The sequence below is a fragment of the Mauremys mutica genome, chromosome 10 (assembly GCF_020497125.1).
Source record: "Mauremys mutica isolate MM-2020 ecotype Southern chromosome 10, ASM2049712v1, whole genome shotgun sequence".
Lineage (NCBI taxonomy): Eukaryota > Metazoa > Chordata > Testudines > Geoemydidae > Mauremys > Mauremys mutica.
The window spans coordinates 31,681,627-31,703,704 of record NC_059081.1 but is presented as its reverse complement, the minus strand read 5'-3'; the positions used below and the strand labels follow the sequence as shown (position 1 = coordinate 31,703,704).

At 39.2% G+C, this 22,078-nt stretch overlaps 1 protein-coding gene across 11 annotated transcripts in view; it reads right to left on the bottom strand.

The window, feature by feature from the left end:
* Nucleotides 1-22,078, bottom strand: part of MARCHF7 (membrane associated ring-CH-type finger 7) — a 35,792-nt gene that overhangs the window by 11,000 nt on the left and 2,714 nt on the right. For 4 of the 11 annotated variants that reach the window (XM_044978313.1, XM_044978310.1, XM_044978315.1 and 1 more), the window contains exons 2-5: nt 17,371-17,539; nt 8,005-8,157; nt 5,233-5,404; nt 2,743-2,907 (exon numbers count right to left, since the gene is read on the bottom strand). In XM_044978313.1, the coding sequence (XP_044834248.1) occupies nt 2,743-2,907; nt 5,233-5,404; nt 8,005-8,157; nt 17,371-17,529 (649 nt within the window). In that variant the 5' untranslated portion in view covers nt 17,530-17,539. Of the gene's footprint in view, nt 1-2,742; nt 2,908-5,232; nt 5,405-8,004; nt 8,158-17,370; nt 17,540-21,275; nt 21,336-22,078 lie in introns of all 11 variants that reach the window. The other 7 variants (XM_044978316.1, XM_044978319.1, XM_044978320.1 and 4 more) reach the window with 5 other exon arrangements.

Genomic DNA, 22,078 nt, shown 5'->3' with positions numbered 1-22,078 from the left:
ACAGTGTCATTTAAAAGTTATCCAACTAAATAACAGTCAGTCTAGGGTTATGTTGTACTCACTTTTAAAGACTTTAAAAGTTGGCAAGATAGGTTGTAGACAGTCTAAATTGAGTACTGTTCTCAGTGAACAGGATTACATTATTAAGTAGATTCCAGATTGACTTAATAAACTGGTTTCAGTTTATTAAGTCAATAACAGATGCACATATACAGATGAGGATTGTGGGGTTTTATTCAAACCACCACCTTATGATTCAGCATTCTTTGTATGGAGGAATCAAGTTAATGAATATTAAAAATAGTATGTCAACCGACATTATGTAAGCACAATACTTATTTAATAGCAAACGGCATATTTAAACAGTATTCTGTCCAATACCTGTTCTTAAATCTCCAACCAGTTTGGGCCTTTTGACGTAAACATTCAGATCAGTCTAATAATTTCAGTGACAAATATAACAGTCATTAAAATATGTCTAGAACGCAGAATTTATAGATGAAGCATATTTTCTCCTCTCAAAATAAAGGCATTCTGATATATAGTTACAGTATTAAAAGAAGGAGTATAACCGCTTTGTAGAATACTTAATCCCAACTACACCTGAAAACGAAACAAAAAAAACTGTAGTTTCAAAAACTACTCAAAGGTTATGTGGCCACTACTGACTAAGTTTAGTAGTAGCTTCAGTTAGAGATCTTAATGTACTACAACTTCAATATGAATGATAATCAGATACAGTGAAAAGAGAGCATCTTAACAAAATGCTCAAATATCTCCAATACAGTTAAAACAACAACCACCCACAATTTCAATAATCCCTCAGTAAAAAAAAGTTATACTAAGAGTAACTGTTAACTAGGAAGTATATTACTAACACTGACTCATTAACAACTCTGACTCTTCAAAATCTATTACACTGTTCAATGGCTCAACCATCCAACTGGCTCAGACAGGGTCATATGACTAATCATTTAGTATTATTGCTCCAGTTGCTCAGTTTGCTATCCAGATGTCAACTGGTTCAACAGAATCATGTGATCCAGCCAGCCAATTAAAATGTTATTCTTAAGTCCTCTAATTTGCTTCCCCCCTCCCTTTTATCCATCTGCTGCTTCTTTGGATGCATGATTTCTTCAGATCCTGCAGCTTGTCTTCAGAGTGCAGCCACAACAAGGATTTTAACTCCCAGGGCAACTCCTCTGACATTACAGCAGCTGAACCAGGGCTCCTGTATTATGTCTGAGACCCAAAAGACCAGCAGCCACAGCTGAAGATAGATAGCCTCCTTCCTTAGGGGGAAAAAGGTTGGGAGAAAGTAAATTTTTAAAAAAGGAGGAACAGAGAAGCAACCAGGTAAGGAAAAAACTATTTTGCTTCCTTGTTTTTTTAAAAACAGAATTTATTAACTGGAGTCAAATGTTTCCCTGTACAGTATAGCATTTTGATCCACTGCATGATAGTTCTGAACTCCTGATACATGGGCTCTGAAACTGGAAGGAGAACTGCACAGGCAGAACCCCTTTGAAGTAAGTAGTTCTGCACAGGTGCAAGAATCCTTCTGAATAGCTCTCCTTGCACAACTGTGGCCATAGCAAGCTTTCTATGCTATTAAATGCTAGGCTACCACTGGCAGGGAAACAGAACTCCTTTCCTTGGGCACTAAGGCACCCATCTTACATTGTGATCTGTACATGCAGGAAGCCCCACTGACTTGAAAGAGTCTCATGCAGGCACAGCAGACTGACTACCCAGATCACAATGCAGAATCAGGGCCTATATCTTTCCTTTTCCCTTACCCATGAGAATGGGGATTCTGCAGAGTTTTGCATGAAGATGCCATTAAAGCACTGGTGAACTGGGTAAGAAGGATATGTGAGGAGTCTTTCCTTGGATAGGTAGGGTAGCTCTACAAGGCCAAAACAGCTTCAATAGGAAGCAAGTGTGAAAGGCAAACCAGAAAGCCTGGCATAAGGATTATGTGGTTCTGTTAAAATACTCTCTACTTAATATTCAAGTCCAAAGATTGCTTTGAACCCCAAAGTCATATTAGTCTGTGTTAAGTTTTTTATAAAACTGTGCTTATAGGTAAGTCTCTCAAGCTGATTGTGTGTGCACTCCATTTGCCAACAGCTACTCACTTGTAATTTTAGTTCTGCACCTGTTTTCTCAACACATTCTACTCTTGCAAAGATTCGTGGTAGAAACCTCTGGGCAGGTAAATGGGCTACATGTGAGAGATCTGGGCTGATCCACTCTCAGGCAAGAGACCAGTTAGGAAAGAGGGACACTGTAGAGCTATCTATTAGTCAAATAACCTTGTTTATACTTATTCTCCATCCACTGGGGAACACTTATGAAGTTCAACTTCTCATTGGAAAAGGTTGAGAAGTTGAGGGAGCAGAGAGGTTTGCTGAAAATTCACATCAAGGCAATATAATGTTTCACTCAGAGCTCAGTTCAACAAATCCCTGCAGCTTGGTGTAAATAGTTTGCCACTGTCTCTACACTTAAATGCATACAAGGCATTTTCAAACCAGGATCTAGATAGAACTGTTCAGCAATTAGACAGTAAGTTCAACTCTTAACTCAACTGGTCAAACATATGGATAAGAGGACCAACAGGCTATAAATAATTAAAATAGATTTGTTAGATTTTTACATGTGACATGAAACATTGTTATTCCTTTAAAGTTAAACACAGCCTATGCATTTGCAAGCTTTCAGCTGCATAATACATACATGAAGATGTAAAGTCACCACTCCTGTGACTATAATCCACAAGACTACTAACAGATGGATCTGTTCTCCTTTCTAGCTCTCTCCTCTCTCTCACTAGCTCAGTTCCCAGAGAACTGAGAACCACTGACGAAGATCTAGGAACTTGATTATACTTCCATGAGGAATCTAAAAACAAGAGAACTCTGTATAAATTTTACAGATACTTAAATTTTTAAACTATCACAAAAATATCAATACCAGTTTTACTCAAACAGCTGATTTGCTTTGGTGTATTACAATATAATTGCATTGATACTAAAGGGGCTTCTTAAAACTTGTTTTCCCAGAACACATTCTCAGCCTGTGAGTAAATTAAAAAAAAAAAAATATTGAACTGCTCTTGCTCACAGTACAAAAGAGTTCTGTTTTTGTTTTTAAATGGCAAGTTTTTCAATTTTATTTTTTTCTAACAGCTTCAGCATCTAAGCAGGAGATAGGTATTTCAGATTTGGTAAGAACAAATGTGCTCTTCAGTGGCTCTTTTAAACATTGGTTATACTATTTTTGAATGAAATACAGTTTAATAACACATTACTTCAATCTGAGGACCAGCCAAATCCAACAAAGCAAGGATCAAATATTCCTTAGACCTTTAATGTTGCTTTATTATGAGTAGCTCTTTCACTATTTACACCAAATACTGTTCTGAAGCTGCATTACAAACATATGTGCTGCAAAGCATCAGTACTACACAAAGGGAGCCTTAGCCTTCTCCGTTTTATGTTTTCTGTCACCAGCCCATTCATCTGAAAGCAAGTCAGTGTAGTATTAGTCTCAATCCTGTGGTCAAAACTCCAGATTACAATGGACATTTCTATGTGCAAAGGGGTTTGTAAGATCAGAATCTTTAATCACTTATGGTTTCTTGTGGTTCCCACCTGACCGCAAAAAGCAGAGATGGTCAATGATGCCATGAGTTGTACTGAATATACAATGTATTATCAAAGTGGAGGTGGAACGGAAGGTAGTAGAATCCAATCATTTGTTAAATTGCCAGTGTTCTCAGATTTTTGAAGAGTGTTTAGCTGGATATAAGGTGGTGTATACAAGAAGAAAGTCTTAACAGAACACTTTCATTGTGTTTAACACTGGATTTTTCTTAACGTTATAAGCTTATAACAACCCTACCCAGACCCACAATTCTAAAATACTGTGAAGTATGGCAAAACAACCCAAGTACCCCAAGCCAATTTAACTCTGCCCCATTATTCTCTCCTATGTAAGGTAAGTGTGATACATCAAACCTCTGATACCTTGGTGGTTTGGCCAGGATCCCTGGTTTCTGTGACCTTCTTAAAATCCACACTATCACGTCTCACTTTTGGCTGAAGCCACCTTAAAATCACATCCATCTTCGGTTAAGTTGTATAACCTTGGATGTAGGCACAAGCTAATGTTTCTATAGCTGCTGGGAACCAAAGCACTGAGGACAGCAACAGGGAATATACATGGTTTTAAAATGACTCCATATCTGACTTGACAGAAGTATACTGGGAAGATGAGAAAGGCTAAAGTGAAATCTAGTTTATATGAAGAATAAGAGGAGAACTCTTGGTCTTCTCAAAGCAGAGAAAATAGAGTCAGTGGCATACGTGTACTAGGATTTGAGGGTAAGCTTATTAATATGTCTGATAGGATGCCACACAGCATCCTATTCATAATCTGTTCTGAAGATATGCAAATATTGAGTAGAGAGGATAGTGTAACAAGATCAGACTTAAGGTTGTTTGGTATTTTCATAACCTTCTAATTTTTTTTAAGTTTACCTTCAACTTTAGTTTTAGCTGCTATACTTAAACTGAGTATTAAATTCTATGCACACCCCACAGACATTCTAGATACATATTTACAACCTTAACTCCAGCGGTAATTAGATTAAGCACTCTCTTAAGAATCTAAAATCATATCAGCTCAATGTTGTCTAATACTGGCTTGAAAGCTCTGTTGTAAAGATAGCCACCTTTAGCCCATGCTAAAAGATGATTCTGCTTCTAGCTCCACCTCGGCCCATAGTACTTTGGCCAGCTGGGGTATTTAGGATTGTGTGAAAGGTAGAGCTAGGATATAGGGAAGAATTTGCTCCCACATGCCCTACTGCTCTTGTGTACCTGTTAAATTTTAGTGCCAAACTGCACCCATAAACAGCTGCAGACTCTCTTCCTTAGGACTCTGACATTTTGGTTCTTAGTCACTCCATTCACCTTTAAACAGGATGTTTTCTACTAAAATGATTTTAATACAGTGGTCTCTTCAAAACACTAAGTTAATATTTTCCTAGACTGAAGATACCAAAATTGTGAAAACACTTTGTTTCTACTGTTTAAAGTTAATTTTGAATCTAAGTATTTAAAGCCTCAATATTTATCAGTGGATATTTACAGCTTGATAAAAGCTTGATGTTCAGAACTACATTTTATACATATTATTTAGCACTAGTAATGCATCTCTTACCTGAAACTGTATTTAAGCCATTACTTCTCACAGAAGAGGTAGATGTATAGGAAAGCTTAGGTCTCTTTGAATCACTATCCCGCTGCTGGTTATGTAGTCTTGAGTATGCTCCCTGAGTTCTCTCAGATTCACCATACCAAGTAGATGAAAGAGGAGAGGAGGAGGATGTAGACTATTTGTTTAAAAAAATAAAAATAAAACTGTTATGAAAGTAGTTTCACTTAAGCTTTTTACCTGTAAAAGCCAGCTTTAAAATCTATCTATATATGGCTAGAACCAGCTTGGTAAAGTCAGCAAGACAATTTGCATTGTTTTTATAAGCAAATTAGTCAATGTAGAAAAGGTGCACAGATACTATGAGTGCTATAGAGAAGCTGCTAATTTACCTCAGAGTAAGCATATGACTTGGTTAAACAGTTAAAAGGATTTAGTAAAAATAGTCCTTTAGCTGTATTTTAGGACTTATGCCAGTAGCCTTGATTAGCTCCTTCTCCCCCCCCCCCCCCGCCAACCTCTCCTTCCAACCCCAGGGTTTAAATCAATTTTTCTTAAGAACTCTGTTCCCCATTACACTACCTGTTTTGTAACACTGAAAAGCATTTCCCTCCGATATGCAGAACACTGTCACTAAGCCATGTTTGACTACATGAAGGTGTCACAGCAAAGTGACTTTTCATATTGTCTACATTTTTTAAAAGACAGTAAAGATCATAATGGCCTTTACAGTTAATAGCTTTAATGGCTCAATTCCATCTTTTAACTCATTTTATTGTTTTTAATTTGGGAAAAATATATCTGTTTTTAGCGACCTAAAGTTATAGGTTTGGGCTAGCAGTTAAATCTCTTGCTTCTGAAGACTGAGAGCATGGATAAAATGTTTATTATTTAGTCATAACACTGAACCGCAAGTTATACATTCAGCAGTAGACCACAATTGACTGCTAGTCACTAATACAAGTTAAGAGGCAGAATTATAAAATTATTAGCACTGAGAAAATGAGGCATACATGTATAGTTTTATTAAGATTTGTGTAACCAGAACAACATAACAACTTCATGTGTCAGCCAGTTACAATTTGCCTTGATACTTCACCTTCCTGTCCTAATTACTGGAGATCCTCCCTATAAATCACAATTCAAATGTATTTGAAGAGGTTAAGGAAAGGCTTATTTTTTATATAAGGTTTATGCAAAGCACCTGCTTTTACTTTTTATGACTGGGAGTTGTACTAGACATTTCTCCTCCCTGTCATTTAAAAAAAAAAATAGAAACTAGCTTCCCAAACCAAATACAAAACAGGATTCATAACCCTGTTTAGCAATCAGACTGAATCACACACATTGCTCAATGAAGCTAATCTAAAAGCAACAATTTCAGAAAGTACTGTGTGGTGCAACATTCCTTCGCACTGCAGCTCAAAAGTCACTTTAGGGGGAAAAAAATTAAATTTTAAGGAAAAAAATACCAGTTTGAAAAGCTTGCAGTGCCTACTAACTACAGGGACAGGCCTTTTATAAGCACAGGCAGTTTGCACTTTGACTACATGCACAGTCTTTCACCATTATTTCCCTTGAAGATTGGCAGCCCCACATTTGTTTTCTCACCCACTCTGACTACCTTCACCTTTTAAATTGGTGAAAGAAACCCTGTTTAAACTTGTTCTCTCTTGGCAAAGTTTCCAAACATCTCCCTATTTTAAGAGGCCACAGACCTTTATGGCTTGTCCAATGTCCTGTCTTACTACTAACTTTTTAAAAATGTTTGACTTCAGTATTATGCATAAAATGTCATAAATAGCAAGCGTCAATTCAGTGTGGGGACCAGGCCCAGATGAAGGCAGACACTTCAGGCCCCAGTTCCTGGAGTCACATATTAATTTCAGCTTCCATTTTAAAAGTATGCAACCATGAGGGTCATAGTAACTGGAAAACATGATCAGGGTGTAATAGGTGGCTGTCTGAATCAGCAAGCAGCCTAAAACAAGAGTTCCCCATATTCATCTTAACTCTGAAAACTATTGCCTCACTCCAAGGAGGAATGGAGCCATGGGAGTGCCATAGTGTTAGGCCACAATACACATTTAAGAGTCTATTCATAACCCCTATTATGCATACAACTCCTATAATTTTAAAATGGAGGATTTGCAGAGCATGTCCCCTTCAAAATTTATATTTAACTAGTTGTAAGTATTTAAATGCAACTAGTTTATGTCAAAGGTCAGACTCCATGACTTCCAGAGACCTGAGACACTTTTTGCTTCAGCCTCTGGGGCTGTGGGACTGAAGCTGGCAGCCAGCGGGGTTCCGGCAACAGTCTCCTCAGGGTCCCCCTGTGGGTTCCTGCAACAGGTGACAGCCTCCTCAGGGTTCCAGTGACAGATGACAGCCTCACATGCGGGGATGGGGGACCCTGCAGCTCCCAGCCACCATAGTGGCAGGAGAAACCATAGAGCTGCAGCAGCAAAAGTCAGACAGGTCACAGCTTCTGTAAATTTTTGTTTGTTGCCCATGAAAATCTTAGCCTTAACTATTTGTAAACTAATCTAAAACAAATCTAATTCAAGTCATTCTTTATAATTGCTGTATACATGTCTGTTAACAACTCCAGTCCTCTTCTTTCCTGTCCTCCCCTCTCACTCTTAACTTGATTAAGTCTACCAAACTTATTTTAAGCATCATAGCAGCAGATTCCTACTAGCGGGTTTTTTGACCTGGAAGATTTGTAAGTTAAAACTTCTGTTCCCATATATTTTATATATTATCAAATCTCACCAATCTGCTTCTGCTTCCCAAAAATCTTCCAGACCATGGACGATCAAGTGTCCCCGAGTAGTGAGTTGGAGAGGAACTAGTAAGCTTCCAAGGAGTTTCATGAGCTTCTCCAATTCCCCAGTCTCTACTGGAACTATGCAATAGATTGGATTCCTAGAGAACATGCATATTACATGTAACTTTAAATAAAGATGGCCTTTTTAGTCATGCTCTGTGAAGACTGAGTACATATTAAGATGGTGGCACCAAGAGTCAGGAAACTTCAAAATTAAAGCAGGCACTCCATCTTTAAGTGTGTTGGACTTAAGCTATAGATGATTGATCTATGAAGAATTGCTAAGCAAAGGTTTGTGGGCTTTGTTTTGTTAGTAATTTTTGGAAGGGGGAGGGGAAAAGGAGGTAGAGAATTAGTTTCTCTTTTCTGCTGCCTCAGATTCCTCCCTGACATTAAGTTAATTAATGGATTTTTGTACTGAGAGAAGCAAGGACCCAATCCTTTTGCTGGAAGATCTGAATAGTTGTCACACATGCAGCTGTAACCCAAACTGCAGAACTGTCAGTTTAAGGAAGCTGAAGTCTCTACACCCCCTCTCCTATCATTTGAGGGTAGGAAAGAGGAACTTTAAGTTCATGTTTCCTGTGGTGTGATACCACTATTCCTATTCTGCAGAAACACTTTTGTTTTTTAAAACAAAAGACAGACCATCTTTCTACACCAAAGCAGTAGTAGAGGACGAAACTACATTTGTTCGGTTCACATCAACACCGAACAGGATGATGAATTACATTTTTTGCCACCCTCAAGAGCTAACAGAATAGCACACTGATTAAAAGAAATCCTATCCTAACAAAAACAGATGAAACAAGGGAGGGTAGTTTGTCAACTAAATTGGTAATGTGGCTTATTAGCAAAGTAAACCAATGCTGTTACTGTAAGAATACTTCACATAACATCTACATGAAATTCACTTTGTTCTTGTTTCTTTACAGGCCACAACCATTTCCCTCCTATTCTGCTGCCTCTCTTCTCCTTACTTCTCTCTGATATTTCCTCAAAAATATATTCTACAGAGGAGTAAAGGATAGCATCCTGACTCTCCATCCCCTTGCTCAGGGAGTACATTAGAGAAGTTTCACTTCATAGGTTTGCTACCCAACTCTAGGGCGTGGGCTACACTTGCATTTCAAAGCGCTGCCGCGGCAGCGCTTTGAAGCGCTAAGTGTAGTCAAAGCGCCAGCGCTGGGAGAAAACTCTCCCAGCGCTGTCCGTACTTCACCTCCCTGTGGCAATTTGCAGCAATTTTCACACCCTGCTGCAGCGCTGCAAATTTGTAAGTGTAGCCAAGCCCTAGTGCAATTATATGGAGCCCTACCAAAGAAGGCCTACAGGGACATTTGGAAGCAAAACATAGCAATCACCATGGGGGGGGGGGGGGGTTACTTTATGAGAAAACAAATTTAGTAGTTGGGATCTATGTAGCTGACTCACCAGACATTGTGCAACAGGACTGAAATTATAAACAGCTATTTTGGCATGCATATTGAAGACAGTTCTGTATGGTAGCTTTGCAAAACACTGCTGGCTGAATAACTTCTGTACAAAGTGTTCTTCAAATTGCTGGAAAAGTTTAGTGTATGGCAGTAGCTGCAACTAATTTGACTTTTGTCTTTCCATCCTCCCAACACATCCAAAGGCTGCAGTCCATATTCTGGACAAATAGGGAAGTTAACAGTAATAGAATTGGAACATCACACTCTGGAGAAAAGCTGAATATATACAAAAATTACTATCTTTGTATTTCTAGGCACTCTGATCAATTAGTACAGAGAAGGTTTTAACAATGTTAACATTCTTGAGGTTGCATATCAGCATCACTTAGAGGCAACTTCCAATAAATTCAGTAGAAGTAAAATCAAATGCCATTTCTAATGACACCTGACAATCTATTTAAATAAAGACAGCCTTTTTTCCTCAAGGGAGTAAATCATGTCTTTTTTTATTAAGTTACTCCTAAGAGATATCCATAATGTTTATTCCCATATGTAAAACATTACAAAGTTTATTAGCTTTCCTTTAAGATCCCATAGCCCTTTGAAATTATTTAAAGTGGAAGCTTAATCTTTTAAGTACTCCTTTTGTGATGAGCTTCTGGAATCACTTTCTAAAATACTTTAATTTCAAAATTAAGTTTTTAAAATCTTAAACTATTCTCATAACTGGGAAATTCAAAAGTTATCCAACTTTAATAAACAGCTGTGCTTTTGTTTTGTAAAAAGTCAGTTACATGTGTTCATAACTTCTACTGAGGCATGTCACTTGCTGCTTGCCAAGTCTTGCAATATTTTTCTTTTTATTCTCCAGCTAATGAAAACCTGACAATTTCAGCTTTCATGTTAAAAGATTTCTAGTCCCCATGCTTCACACAATGAAAATATGACCCCAGTGCACCAGAATGGCTCAGAAACCAGAATCTAATGGGAAAGTTCTGTTTTTTAAATCTCATAACTTTAAAGCCACTTTGAGATTCAGCTCATGACATTTTTAGCACTGGAGGGTGGCACTACTACATTTGGGTCTGAAATTGTCCATACTTGGTCTCTGCCCAAAGGTAGAGACTTAGTGTTTATGGTTTTGTAAAGGGGTATTCTGCTTTCTTTTTTGCAACTGTTTAACCACAATCAAGGCTAAATCTTAGAAAATGTTCTCCAAGATTGGAGTGTGTGTTTAAGGGTTCTTTAAGTCTAAGTTTATTTTTTCGTAATTTTAAGAACTCCCGTTAAAGGGTTTTTTCTCAGTATAGTAGGAGAGATGCTGGACTTTTAGTGTTTTTTAAAAATCAAATTTGTTGCATTACCAAAATCAGAAGTTGCAGTTTCTTATGTTCCCACTTAAGTTTATGAAGTGCTGGTGTAAATGACATACACCACTTATTTTATGGTGCTGAACAAACAGTCTTACCCTAGAGTTTCACACAAATACTATGCAGTCCAAACAAACTGAATGTGAGTAATTAAAGCAGGAACACTACATTAAAAGGTGGGGGTGGGAGTTACTTCCTTTGTTTAAGGAAAGGAATTCTGAGGTTTTAGTAGGCCCTAAAAGGCAGCACAAAAATCAGGGTCTTTGTAAAAAAAAAAAAAAAAAAGCTGCTCCCAGAAACTCCCACTTTAATTAAAAAAAAAAAAAAAAAAAACCACTTATTTGTAGGAAAGGGAAGTGATTTAAGATATTTTGCTAGCAAGTTTCACAAAACTTATGAAAGGTTTGTATAACAAACCAAACTTGCGTTTATAATGCTCTTACTTTTAAACCTGTAAATCATGTAAACTGACTTCTGACACTTACTGTGACAAAGTGGAGTTTTATTCATCTTATGTTGCAGGAGTGTCTTACTGTCCTATACTAATACTGTGTGTAGCTCTGTTTCCCTGTGTACTGCGCCAATATTTTGGAGGGGGGAAATGGGTGCAACTTTTGCAGAGGCCTTCAGGGCAGGTGAGGCTGCCTAGCTGTGTATAGTATCAGAGGGGTAGCCGTGTTAGTCTGGTTCTGTAGAAGCAGCAAAGAATCCTGTGGCACCTTATAGACTAACAGACGTTTTGCAGCATGAGCTTTCGTGGGTGAATACCCACTTCTTCAGATGCAAGACTTGCATCTGAAGAAGTGGGTATTCACCCACGAAAGCTCATGCTGCAAAACGTCTGTTAGTCTATAAGGTGCCACAGGATTCTTTGCTGCTTCTAGCTGTGTATGCTATGGCCAGTGCCCTTTGTAACCCGAGACCCAGGAGGGGTGTGTGACCAGGTGATACCTTTTGCCCTGGAAGCAGGACAGAGGAGGAGCAGTGATGGGTATGTTGGAGGTCAGATCACTGGTAGCTTGGCAGTCTGCTTGTGGAGACTAGAAGAGTGGGAGTCCAGGCTGTCTGGCCCAGGACTCACCATGGACTTGGCTAAAAGTCACTGACACCTGTGACAGCAAGCTCTGTTCTATGTTGACAGGAACACAGCTAATAAACCCTTCTGTTCTACATGCTGGCTGACCACAGGAGTTGTGGTGCAGGGCCCTCTGGCTTCCCCAGGAGCCCTGCCTGGGCGGACTTATTGCAGGAAGCACACAGGGAGGAAGGGGATGCTGAATGCTCCAAGGTCAGACCGAGGAAGCTTCTTCCCTGGTAAAAATATGCTCAGAGAGGAGGCACGCTACACCAGAGTACCGATTGGCTTTGTATGGAGTAGTTCCAGAGCGCTGGCCTGGTGACTCTGACAGTTAGACTACACAGAGATCATTTACTACTGTCAAATTATTTCCACTCTTCCTCAGACAGCTGGAGGATACAAGTGCATCTTTGTTTGGCTTGACTTTTAGCCTGTTAACCATGTCATGCCTATAGGCCGTTAACATCCTATTTAGTTCCACGTGTAAAATCTATTTGAAATCTTGGGAAAACTACAGTACCTAGATGGATGGTCTTAAATTATTGGCTACTTCCATTAAAATTTATACTATACCAACTTTTACATTTCTGATTTGTTCTGTCTCAAAGTTAATTTTCCTATTATGAGGTAAGCTTTTCAATTATGAATGCTCTTTGGTTTTAAGAAGATTTTGTATGTGGGTATAACTTTCTTCCATTCTATTCCAAGATCATTACCTGGTATCCAATTGTTAAAAAAAGAAAAACCACTGCACCCCATTTTGAAGGTAATTATTATGCAGCTGCAGCAGCTCTTAGTAATAATTTTGAGTCAGGTTTCAGACTCAAATCTTGAAGTGACCTGTCAGTTCTGTTCCTATTTGGCTACATTTATTACTACTTATTCAGGATGATCTTACTCAGTTTACCTGGTCCCTTGAAATCTGTACTTGTAGCAACACTGGAATCTGCTCCTAAAATTCCTTTGACAGCTGAGGTCACATGAGAAAGTTTGGCTCTATACACCTCTACCTCGATATAATGCTGTCCTCGGGAGCCAAAAAAAGTCTTACTGCATTATAAGTGAAAGTGTTATATCGAACTTGCTTTGATCCACCGGAGTGCGCAGACACACACACACCCTGGAGCACTACTTTACCACGTTATAGCTGAATTACTGTTACATCAGGTCACATTATATCGGGGTAGAGGTATCCAAGTACCAACACATGAAGTCTGCAGTAAGTTTCGTTGACTCAGTGCAAAATTCATACAATGTAGACTTTGCCCCTGGATTCCAGACCTTAGAGTGTTACGATGAGATCAAGAATGGTATTCCAATTTAACCAAGAAAAGGGCAAAAATTGAATAGGTCATCGCTAAAATTGTCTAATTTGTTTAGAAATAACCTGTCAAAACATATTAAACTTAACATTTTTACAGCACCATATGAATACTGATAAAATGGTTCTACATGTAGAGACATATGCATCATCCCTATTTTAAGGGGAAGTGAGGCAAGTGACTGATCCATGGCTATGTAATGAATCAGTGGTATAGCTAGCAGCAGAGCTCAGGAGCTCTAGCCTTACTCTGAGTGAACATGTTGAAAATGTTCTACCTATGCATAAGCCATACTCTGCATCCAATATGCCTGGAAAGTCCTGTATACAAGACACAGGAATGTAGGCAAGATACATGGCTATATACCTACTGAGCTATACATGGTAACTTGAATGATCTAGTACTCAGAAAACTAAATCCAAGAAATGGCTTATGTAACACAATGCTCCTGGATGGACAGTCAGAAGGGACTGAACATCTGACTTCTGGAGCTTGAGCCTATGTTAAAAGGCCTGCTTTCTTAGTTTGACTGTTGGAGCAGACTCAGACTTATGTGACCCAGTTACTCAAGGAGCAAAGTGTTGTTGCTTAGGGGTTCAGATACCAAGTGACCAGGACAAACTGAGCCAACTAGCCTTGAATAAGTATCTGTTCTCTTGTTAAACTTTTAGGTGTAAACATGTTAAGGGATTTAATCTCCACCAACTGTGCTACTTTTAACACCACAAATCATGGCCTGCAGGATTTAATTTGTTTAATAAATTAAGCATTGCTTTCTCCCCCAAGCAATTTGCTTAAGAAATTTGTGTAAAAAATTCCAATGCTAACCCTCTACCTTAGATGTATTCCTATATAGTTTCTGCAAAATGCATCCATCACAAATAAGTTACTGCAAATTAGGAAAGAATGTAAAGCCCTGAATCCTTCCAGCTCCTTCTTGTATATGTCGTCTTTCAGAGCAAGAGAGACTAACTAAAAGTAGTTTCAGAGTGCTTCTATTTATAGAGTCTTAATGCTGCTAAATTACCAAAAAGTTAAGATGAAGCATAACAAACCACACTTTCGTCTCCTTCTAGTTTCCACTGTGTAAGACAATGCCTCCATTTCAATGTAAACCAAAACGTCTTAAGAGCAGTGCTAGGACACACATTGTACTACAAACTCTAAGCTTTGGGGACAGTTTAATAGAGATGAGTAGAGGAGGGCTGTAACTTCTGTGGACCCTCAAAGGAAAGGTCAGAATTGTCTGAAATGAGTACTTTGAAGACTTCAGGGTGAGGGTGAGGTGGATGAGGAGAGGAAGGTAGAAAACTAAATAAAAAACCTCACAGTCTACATGTTTTTTATGGGCTGCTCCTGTGGTAAAAGAGGTCTGTTTCTTAGTCACCTGTACATGGCCTAGCACAACAAAGACCCAAGCCTTAGGGATTCCAAATGCTACAGTATAATTAAAAATACCTACTGAGTTGTTTGGTGCGTGCGTATTGCAACCCTGACTACCAAACACAAAAAAGAGTTAAGCCATTCAACGGAACTACTGTTTCACCCAAAGGTGCACATCTTACCATTACCACAACTAATATATGCCACTGACCACCTACCAAAACCCTAATTCTGCTTACCTTTAAACTTTCTGCACGAGCCCTTTTACCCAAATTATTTCTCCCCATCAACAGCAGTTGTGGATGTTTGATGGTGTAGTTGGCTGTGTTTGGAGAGAGGAGTTTGGTAAAGGGTTGTGGGTAGAGGGAGGGGATGATAGGCTGGCATCCCTAGGCAGGGAAGCAGAGCTAGTGTGTCATATGGTACTTTTGGTAATGGTTAGGTGTGTGCTTGTGAGTGGAATAGAGGGTATGTACTGTTAGGTGGCTTAACTTTTAACTTCCTTGCTTTTGTGGGTTTGTGTCAAATATTCTGTGTGTGCAGTAACGCTATCTATTTCACAGATTTTGTATATTAATTTCCCAGGTTTTTAGTGCTTAATTTGGGAGGGGAAGTGGACCTGCTTATCTAGAAGCAGTGGGAGTGCTAAGTGTTCATCATGGCACACTATCAGCACAGCAACTTTTTTCCCCTTCTGTGCTGGGGGGGCGGAAATCGAAGTGTAGCTGCTAGTTCAAGTTTTATGTGCACCAGGCTCTTTCAGCAACCCCATCAACCAACCTTGTGTATAGAGCACAAATTCTGTTATAACATGAATGGCTAAATCAAATGACCCTAAATAAAGTTTCTAAAAAAACACCCTATCCTTCGCATCAGATCCACCTGCCTCTCTACATAAAGTTTGGTAATGTTTGAGTTGAAGGAAAAGCATTCAGAGCCCCAATTCAGAACATTCTTATTTAAAAATGTATGAAGAACTAAACAACAAATTAAGAGGGCATCAAAAAAGCAATCCTGTGAAAAATTTTACACCATTTAGCCATCTGGTTTTAGAAAACAGGGATGTATGCCTCATTATTTATCAGATGAGCAGATAGACATACACTTTCATAGTCAGTCACAGCTAGCATTTTCTTTACCAACTGAAGGAAGGTTACATCAGCTGTATACCTCCACATTTCCTTTTCTAGAAGGATAGCACTGATGTGTTCCTCATTTGAGTTAATCACTGAAACAACTATTAGACAAGACAATGAGGAATAAACAGAAGTGAAGCCAAGCAAGTGTTGTAAAAAAAATCCCTGATAATAAGGAAAAGACTACTCCTATGTAAGCCAAGTCATAGTCCCAAAAGTGCACTTCCACAGAAAGTTGGTCCATGATTACTAGATGAGCCAAGGCAGTGTGGTCCAATATACAGGTCATCAGGTTGGGAATTAGACTTGGGATCTATTCTCTGTTCTGCCATACCTGATGTTACACACCAAGCAAGTCAGTTTCCACATCTAAAAAAGTGTTTCCCCACCTTTGTAAAGCACTTTGTGAGAATGAGTTATGAGTACTAAGCATTAACACACATCTTGGTACACATTTACACTTGCAAGATTTCTTTTCTAAGAGGAATTTAGAGAATCTCTTTTCTGAATAGCATAGGAGGAGTTTTATTAAAATCAAAGTGTCAAATCATTAACTGAAGTGTAACATGAAAGAACTCACTGGCCAATATCTTGCATCTAAGACTTCCCCCAAATCTACTTATATACAGGTTAATCCTTAAAGTGTTTTCTAGTTTACTGAACAGTCTTGTTCAAGACAGTGGTGCTATACCTTATTACACAGGAGGGACACAAACCTAAGCACAATTGTGTGGGCCAAACAGATTCTACATATTTTAATACAACTTAAAATATAAATCAATACAGGTGCCTTTAAATTCAGCTTGTTTCATATGTATTTAGATAGAAATAACTTATGTACAGTATTGTCTGTTTACACACTTGTGTAAACTAAAATGAGAAACATGACAAAGGGCTAATGAATCAGCTGTTAGTATACCATGTTGAAGCACCCCATTCTAGACATAACTCAGCCTTCAGAGAATGTTCTAGTTAGCACCCCTTATGCTTTTATCTCTAGTTCTGCTAGCATGCTGGCAGAATGACTTGAAGCCTGAAAGCCTTCTCACTCCTTTATATCCTCATTCATGCCATATAATCTTCAGACAGAACAAACAGTTAAATACAACAGATCAGGTATAGCTTATTAATTGTGCTATCATTTTTAGAGTTGAGACATTTTACACTTCTCTATAACAAATGCTGTGCTCTGGCAATACTAAAACTTATGGTCCCCACTTCCCTGTAAAGCCAGAAGATCCCAATTTTACTTAAACAGATTTCCCTCCAAGATCCTATAATCACCATCCCGCTAGACAAAGGATATGCATAGGACTCATTTAATTATGTTCTTTATTCAGGCACTGATTTAAAATACTACATACCAACAGTGGTGGGGAAAGATGGTAAAACGAAGTGACTCTAGGCCATTTCATGGCAGTGCAAAGCACTACCACTACAAGGCCAAATATTTGTATTTATCTTGTTTGTATGAAAAAACATGTTGAAATTCCTCCTTATAGTGCCCTTGAAATTAATCTTAAGAATCCTGCACAAAATTGGCAGATATAGGTGTTACTTCTAAAAGCAAATATAAAGTGTCTTACCTGACATCCAGAATCCAGTCTCAGTGAAGATTCTCTTGTATGATATGCATCAGTTAAACTGCTTCCTCTGCTTCCAGACAATGTTCTGGCACTTAAAGAGGAGGAACTGGAGGGTTGAACTGATATCCTTCGAGGAATCCTTGAAGGTTTAGACTCCATTCTCAGTGTTCTACATGAGACAAAAGTTATTTTCCCTTCCCCCCCTTTGTTGTTGTTGGTAGTATAGAATGCAACAACAGATAGGTATGTTAAGTTTGTCATCAATACTTACTGCATGCATGCTTTATATAGCAATTTTTAAAGCACAGGCCTGGGAACCAGGAGAGCTATCTTTTAATTCTAGAATTACCTTATGGTCATATAGCAAGTTAATGGCAAACTGCATCATGTTTTACCTTGGCTTTCCTATTGTAAAATAAGGATAATACTTCACCACCACCTGTTTATAAGTTATTTGGTGATCCTTTGATAAGAGATGCCAAGTAAGTGTAAAGCATTAGTTACCTATGGCATACTGAGGCAGATTACAAATACATACAATCTCCCTCACACAAAAAAAATTGTTTCTCTCTGCTAGGTCTTGGCTAAATTACCTTTTGGTTTTTCACATTTTTCCACCAGATCTACCCCGGTTTAACATTTCCCCCACCTCTTAGAGGTCTTCCCCCCCAGTCCATCTAGCCGCAGACTTTCCTTTGGCAGGAAGGCAAATAGGTTTTTTTAAACTTCCTTCCTCTATACTTTCCTGTGTCAGAGCCATGCATTACTCCTACAGCATCAGCACTTCTACTTCAGTTGGCTAGACACCTGACTGAAGAGAGTCTAGCCAAGGGACTAAAGGTACTATCAGTGTTCCATCCCACTCCGTGCAGGTCCAAAAAGTGGGTTGAGAAACTCTCAAAGTAATTACATTGCTACTGCACTGCTGCTGCTCTCTCTTCCTTTTGCAAGTCTCCTTCAGTTCTCTTCCTACCTCTATTCTGGATGGTATCCTTGTAGTGCTTTCTAAGCAGCAGCATGAAAGTGGCATGAGCTTTGTCAGTTTCTTTATCCCAGGAATGTGTGCAAGGAACAAGGACACAAACACGCTACTTAGGTGTGCAGAGAAAGGGGAAGATAGAGGGGCCTCATTCTGTACTACCACCTGCACTCACACCAGGGTTAAATTAAGGAAATCTGTGCCTAGGGTACTAATCCACAAGACCACCCACTATCACCCCTCTCCCAAATAATGATCCTGCCATAATACCACCCTCCTTAGGTAGCAGCATGCTTCTGAATTCAGATGACTGGGCAGTTCACACCTCTTAGCTATTGTTCATGCCCTTTGCAGATTCAGACAGACATTGGGCACTCAGGCCTGGTCTATGCTTAAAATTTACATCAACATAGCTACAGCATTCAGGGGTATGAAAAAGCTACACCCCTAAGAAATGCAGCTATGCCGATAAAACCCCTAGCGGAAATGCAGTTAGGTTGATGGAAGAATGCTTCCGTTGAGCTAGGTATCGTCACTCGGGAAGGTACGTTTTGTCTAAACTACAGACTTTACAGCAGTGCAGCTGTGCTGCTGTAAGGTCTCCTGTGTAGCTGCTCTATGCCAGCGGGTGAGAGCTCTCCTGCCAGAATAATTAAGCCACCCCTAACAAGCAGCGGTATATGTCAGCAGAAGAGTGTCTCCTGCCAACATAACGCTGTCCACAACCAAGCTTTTGTCAAACTTTTTTGTCGGTCAGGGGTGGGGGTTTTCACACCCCAGACCAACAAAAGTGCTAATGTAGATGAAGCCATAGTGTTCCTACAGCGATGGAAAAAGCTCTTCTAGTGCCATAGGCTGTATCTACACTACAGGATCATCCTGGCATAACTATGCTGCTATAGTACCCAGAGGGTAGACATGGCTTCAGTTCATGTTTTAAAGCTTTTCCTGGCATGCATGACTTGAAACTTATTCTGATTTGATAACATTTTACATCCACCAAGGGAAGAAGTTACAGTATAGTTTGCAGGATTTCCATGTATTTGTCACAATAAAAGTTTCACAAAAATCTGTGTCAGAATCAGTGGCTCCCTAGATTGTGCTAGATATTTTGAATGTTAACTTAAGACACTTAGAAAAAATTAAATTCCTACATGGAATCATTTCATTTTCCAGTTCTAGCACTTTAGGTCTTGTCTACACATAGATGCAAGAATAAGAGTGATTTAAAACAGAATAGCTATTCTAGACTGTCTTCACATGGACTTATTCCAGAATAAGTAATGTTTCAAATAGTACTATGTTAAAGCACACTGGGGAACTGTTAGTACATACCAGCAGGGTTTATGTGGACCAGTTAAGTGTGTGACATATTGATGCACTTTAGAAATCACATCCTGTAGTGTAGACATACTTTTATTTCAGACACTGAGTTCTTAATTTTTTCTGTATAGCTTTTCCCAAATGCCTCATGTGCAGATGAGCCCTTGAGTATTCTCATATTAACCAGTACAATTTAACTACCTTAAAGGTAAACACATGACTTAAGGATTGTTTTAAACCCAACAAAAGTTAGTAGCGTTAGTACCAGGAATCTGAGCACAATCTTACATGTGGGGGGGAGGAACCCACTGCAAAACTGTGTCCAAGGGGACTTAATGTAAGTGATAAATGTAATTTTAGATATTCAAATTACCATTGCATTACAATGTTACATAATTGTGTTCCACAAACAGTGTAGAGAAAATATACTGTTGTCTTACTAGTGCTAAAATATATTCATTTGACAGCTGTGTGTATAATTACTGGGTTTGACCATACTTAACTTAAATAGGCTTCCTTGACTGACAACATTCCTCTATTCCCTGACACCCTCACTACAGCATTTTACTAGCTACAGCAATACCTGCAAATTACACAAGTACACAGCACTGTCTGTTCACTTGACAAATCACACTGAAAAGGAAACCTCAACTGAAACCATTTTGGATTTTTACTCAGAGGGGCACTGGGACCTTACCCAACTCCGATCTCAATTGTGGCAGAAATGAGTGAACATGGATTCAGTAGGATTCAAAGTAGCACACTTTTGCAAGTTCTAAAATCCATTTAGACACTTAAGGATTAGACAGTTACACTGAAAACATTTAAAGTAGATTTGTGGTACCGAAAACAGTTAACTAAAATTTTACAAGTATTTTTTTTATAAAGTGTTCAGCCAATTAATAACTTGGTAGACTGTATGTTAAAAGCTAGCAACTGGCTAGGCACCAAAATTTAAGTCAGGGGTTGGCAACCTTTCAGAAGCGGTGTGCCGAATTTTCATTTATTCACTCTAATTTAAGGTGTTGCGTGCCAGTAATACATTAATGTTTTTAGAAAGTCTCTTTCTATAAGTCTATAATATAGAACTAAACTATTGTATGTAAAGTAAACAAGCTTTTTAAAATGTTTAAGAAGCTTCATTTAAAATTAAGTTAAAATGCAGAGCTCCCCGGACCAGTGGCCAGGACCCGGGCAGTGTGAGTGCCGCTGAAATTCAGCTCGCCTACCCTGATTTAAGTTTTAGCTCTCCAGAACTTTGTTTTAGAAGCCCATAGACTGGTCTCTGAGGAAGTGCTTAGCACTTAATCCCCAGGAAGACTGACTGTTGCCCAGATCAGTTCAAAGTCCACCCCAGTCAAAAAGGCATGGAGCATTTGATACTTTGGTCACTACAAGTAAACTCCCAGGCCAAACCACAGCCATTGGGATGAGCCTCATAAGATGCACAGAAGTAGGGACCGTGTTCAGCCAGTTCTGCAGAAGAGCTGCTACAGATTTTACTGAGAGGGACATACGATGTACTCAGCACAATCCAAAAACAATCATTGCATATTAAAAGAAATGAGAAACTAGATAAATAGTGCAAGAATCTACTACTGACCTGGCAGCGTGGTGTGCCCTTATGATGTCCAGTTCTGAAAAATATGGGGTACATCCCTAACTGAATGGACATGAAAAGAAGATTTTCATGGATAACTGTTTTCCTTAATATAATAAAGTACCTTCAGTATTAGAAGCAACCCTTAAGATCTCTTACCACTTTCTTATGACAGTGGTAAGTTTGAGAGGGGCTGAAGCTTCTCTAAATCTCATTGCCTCCTAAACACTTAGGTGTACCAAAGGGGTAAAAGATAGCCTTGTTTCTCCTTCAACTATAGTACTGGCAAGCCAAGAAGCCACTGTCTTACCCTTCTCACAATCCATCAGTGCCACTAGGTACAGTAAAAAAAGGAGAACCAGGTTTCAGGGCTTGGCTACACTTACAAATTTGCAGCGCTGCAGCAGGGTGTGAAAACACACCCTCTCCAGCGCTGCAAATTGCGGCGCTGCAAAGCGCCAGTGTGGTCAAAGCCCCAGCGCTGGGAGCGTGGCTCCCAGCGCTGTCCGTTATTCCCCACAGGGAGGTGGAGTACGGACAGCGCTGGGAGAGCTTTCTCCCAGCGCTGGCGCTTTGACTACACTTAGCACTTCAAAGCGCTGCCGCGGCAGCGCTTTGAAGTGTAAGTGTAGCCAAAGCCTAAGAGTCTACCAGTTCATCACAGAGAAGAGATGATAGGGGCTGGCACTGACTTGGAGCCTCTCCAGAGTCATCAGCTCTGGGAAGGGAAGGAGAAAATGAACACTTCAGCTTGGCATTCCAAGAACAATCTTTCTGATCCACCACAGGGAGAAGTGGGGGTTGGG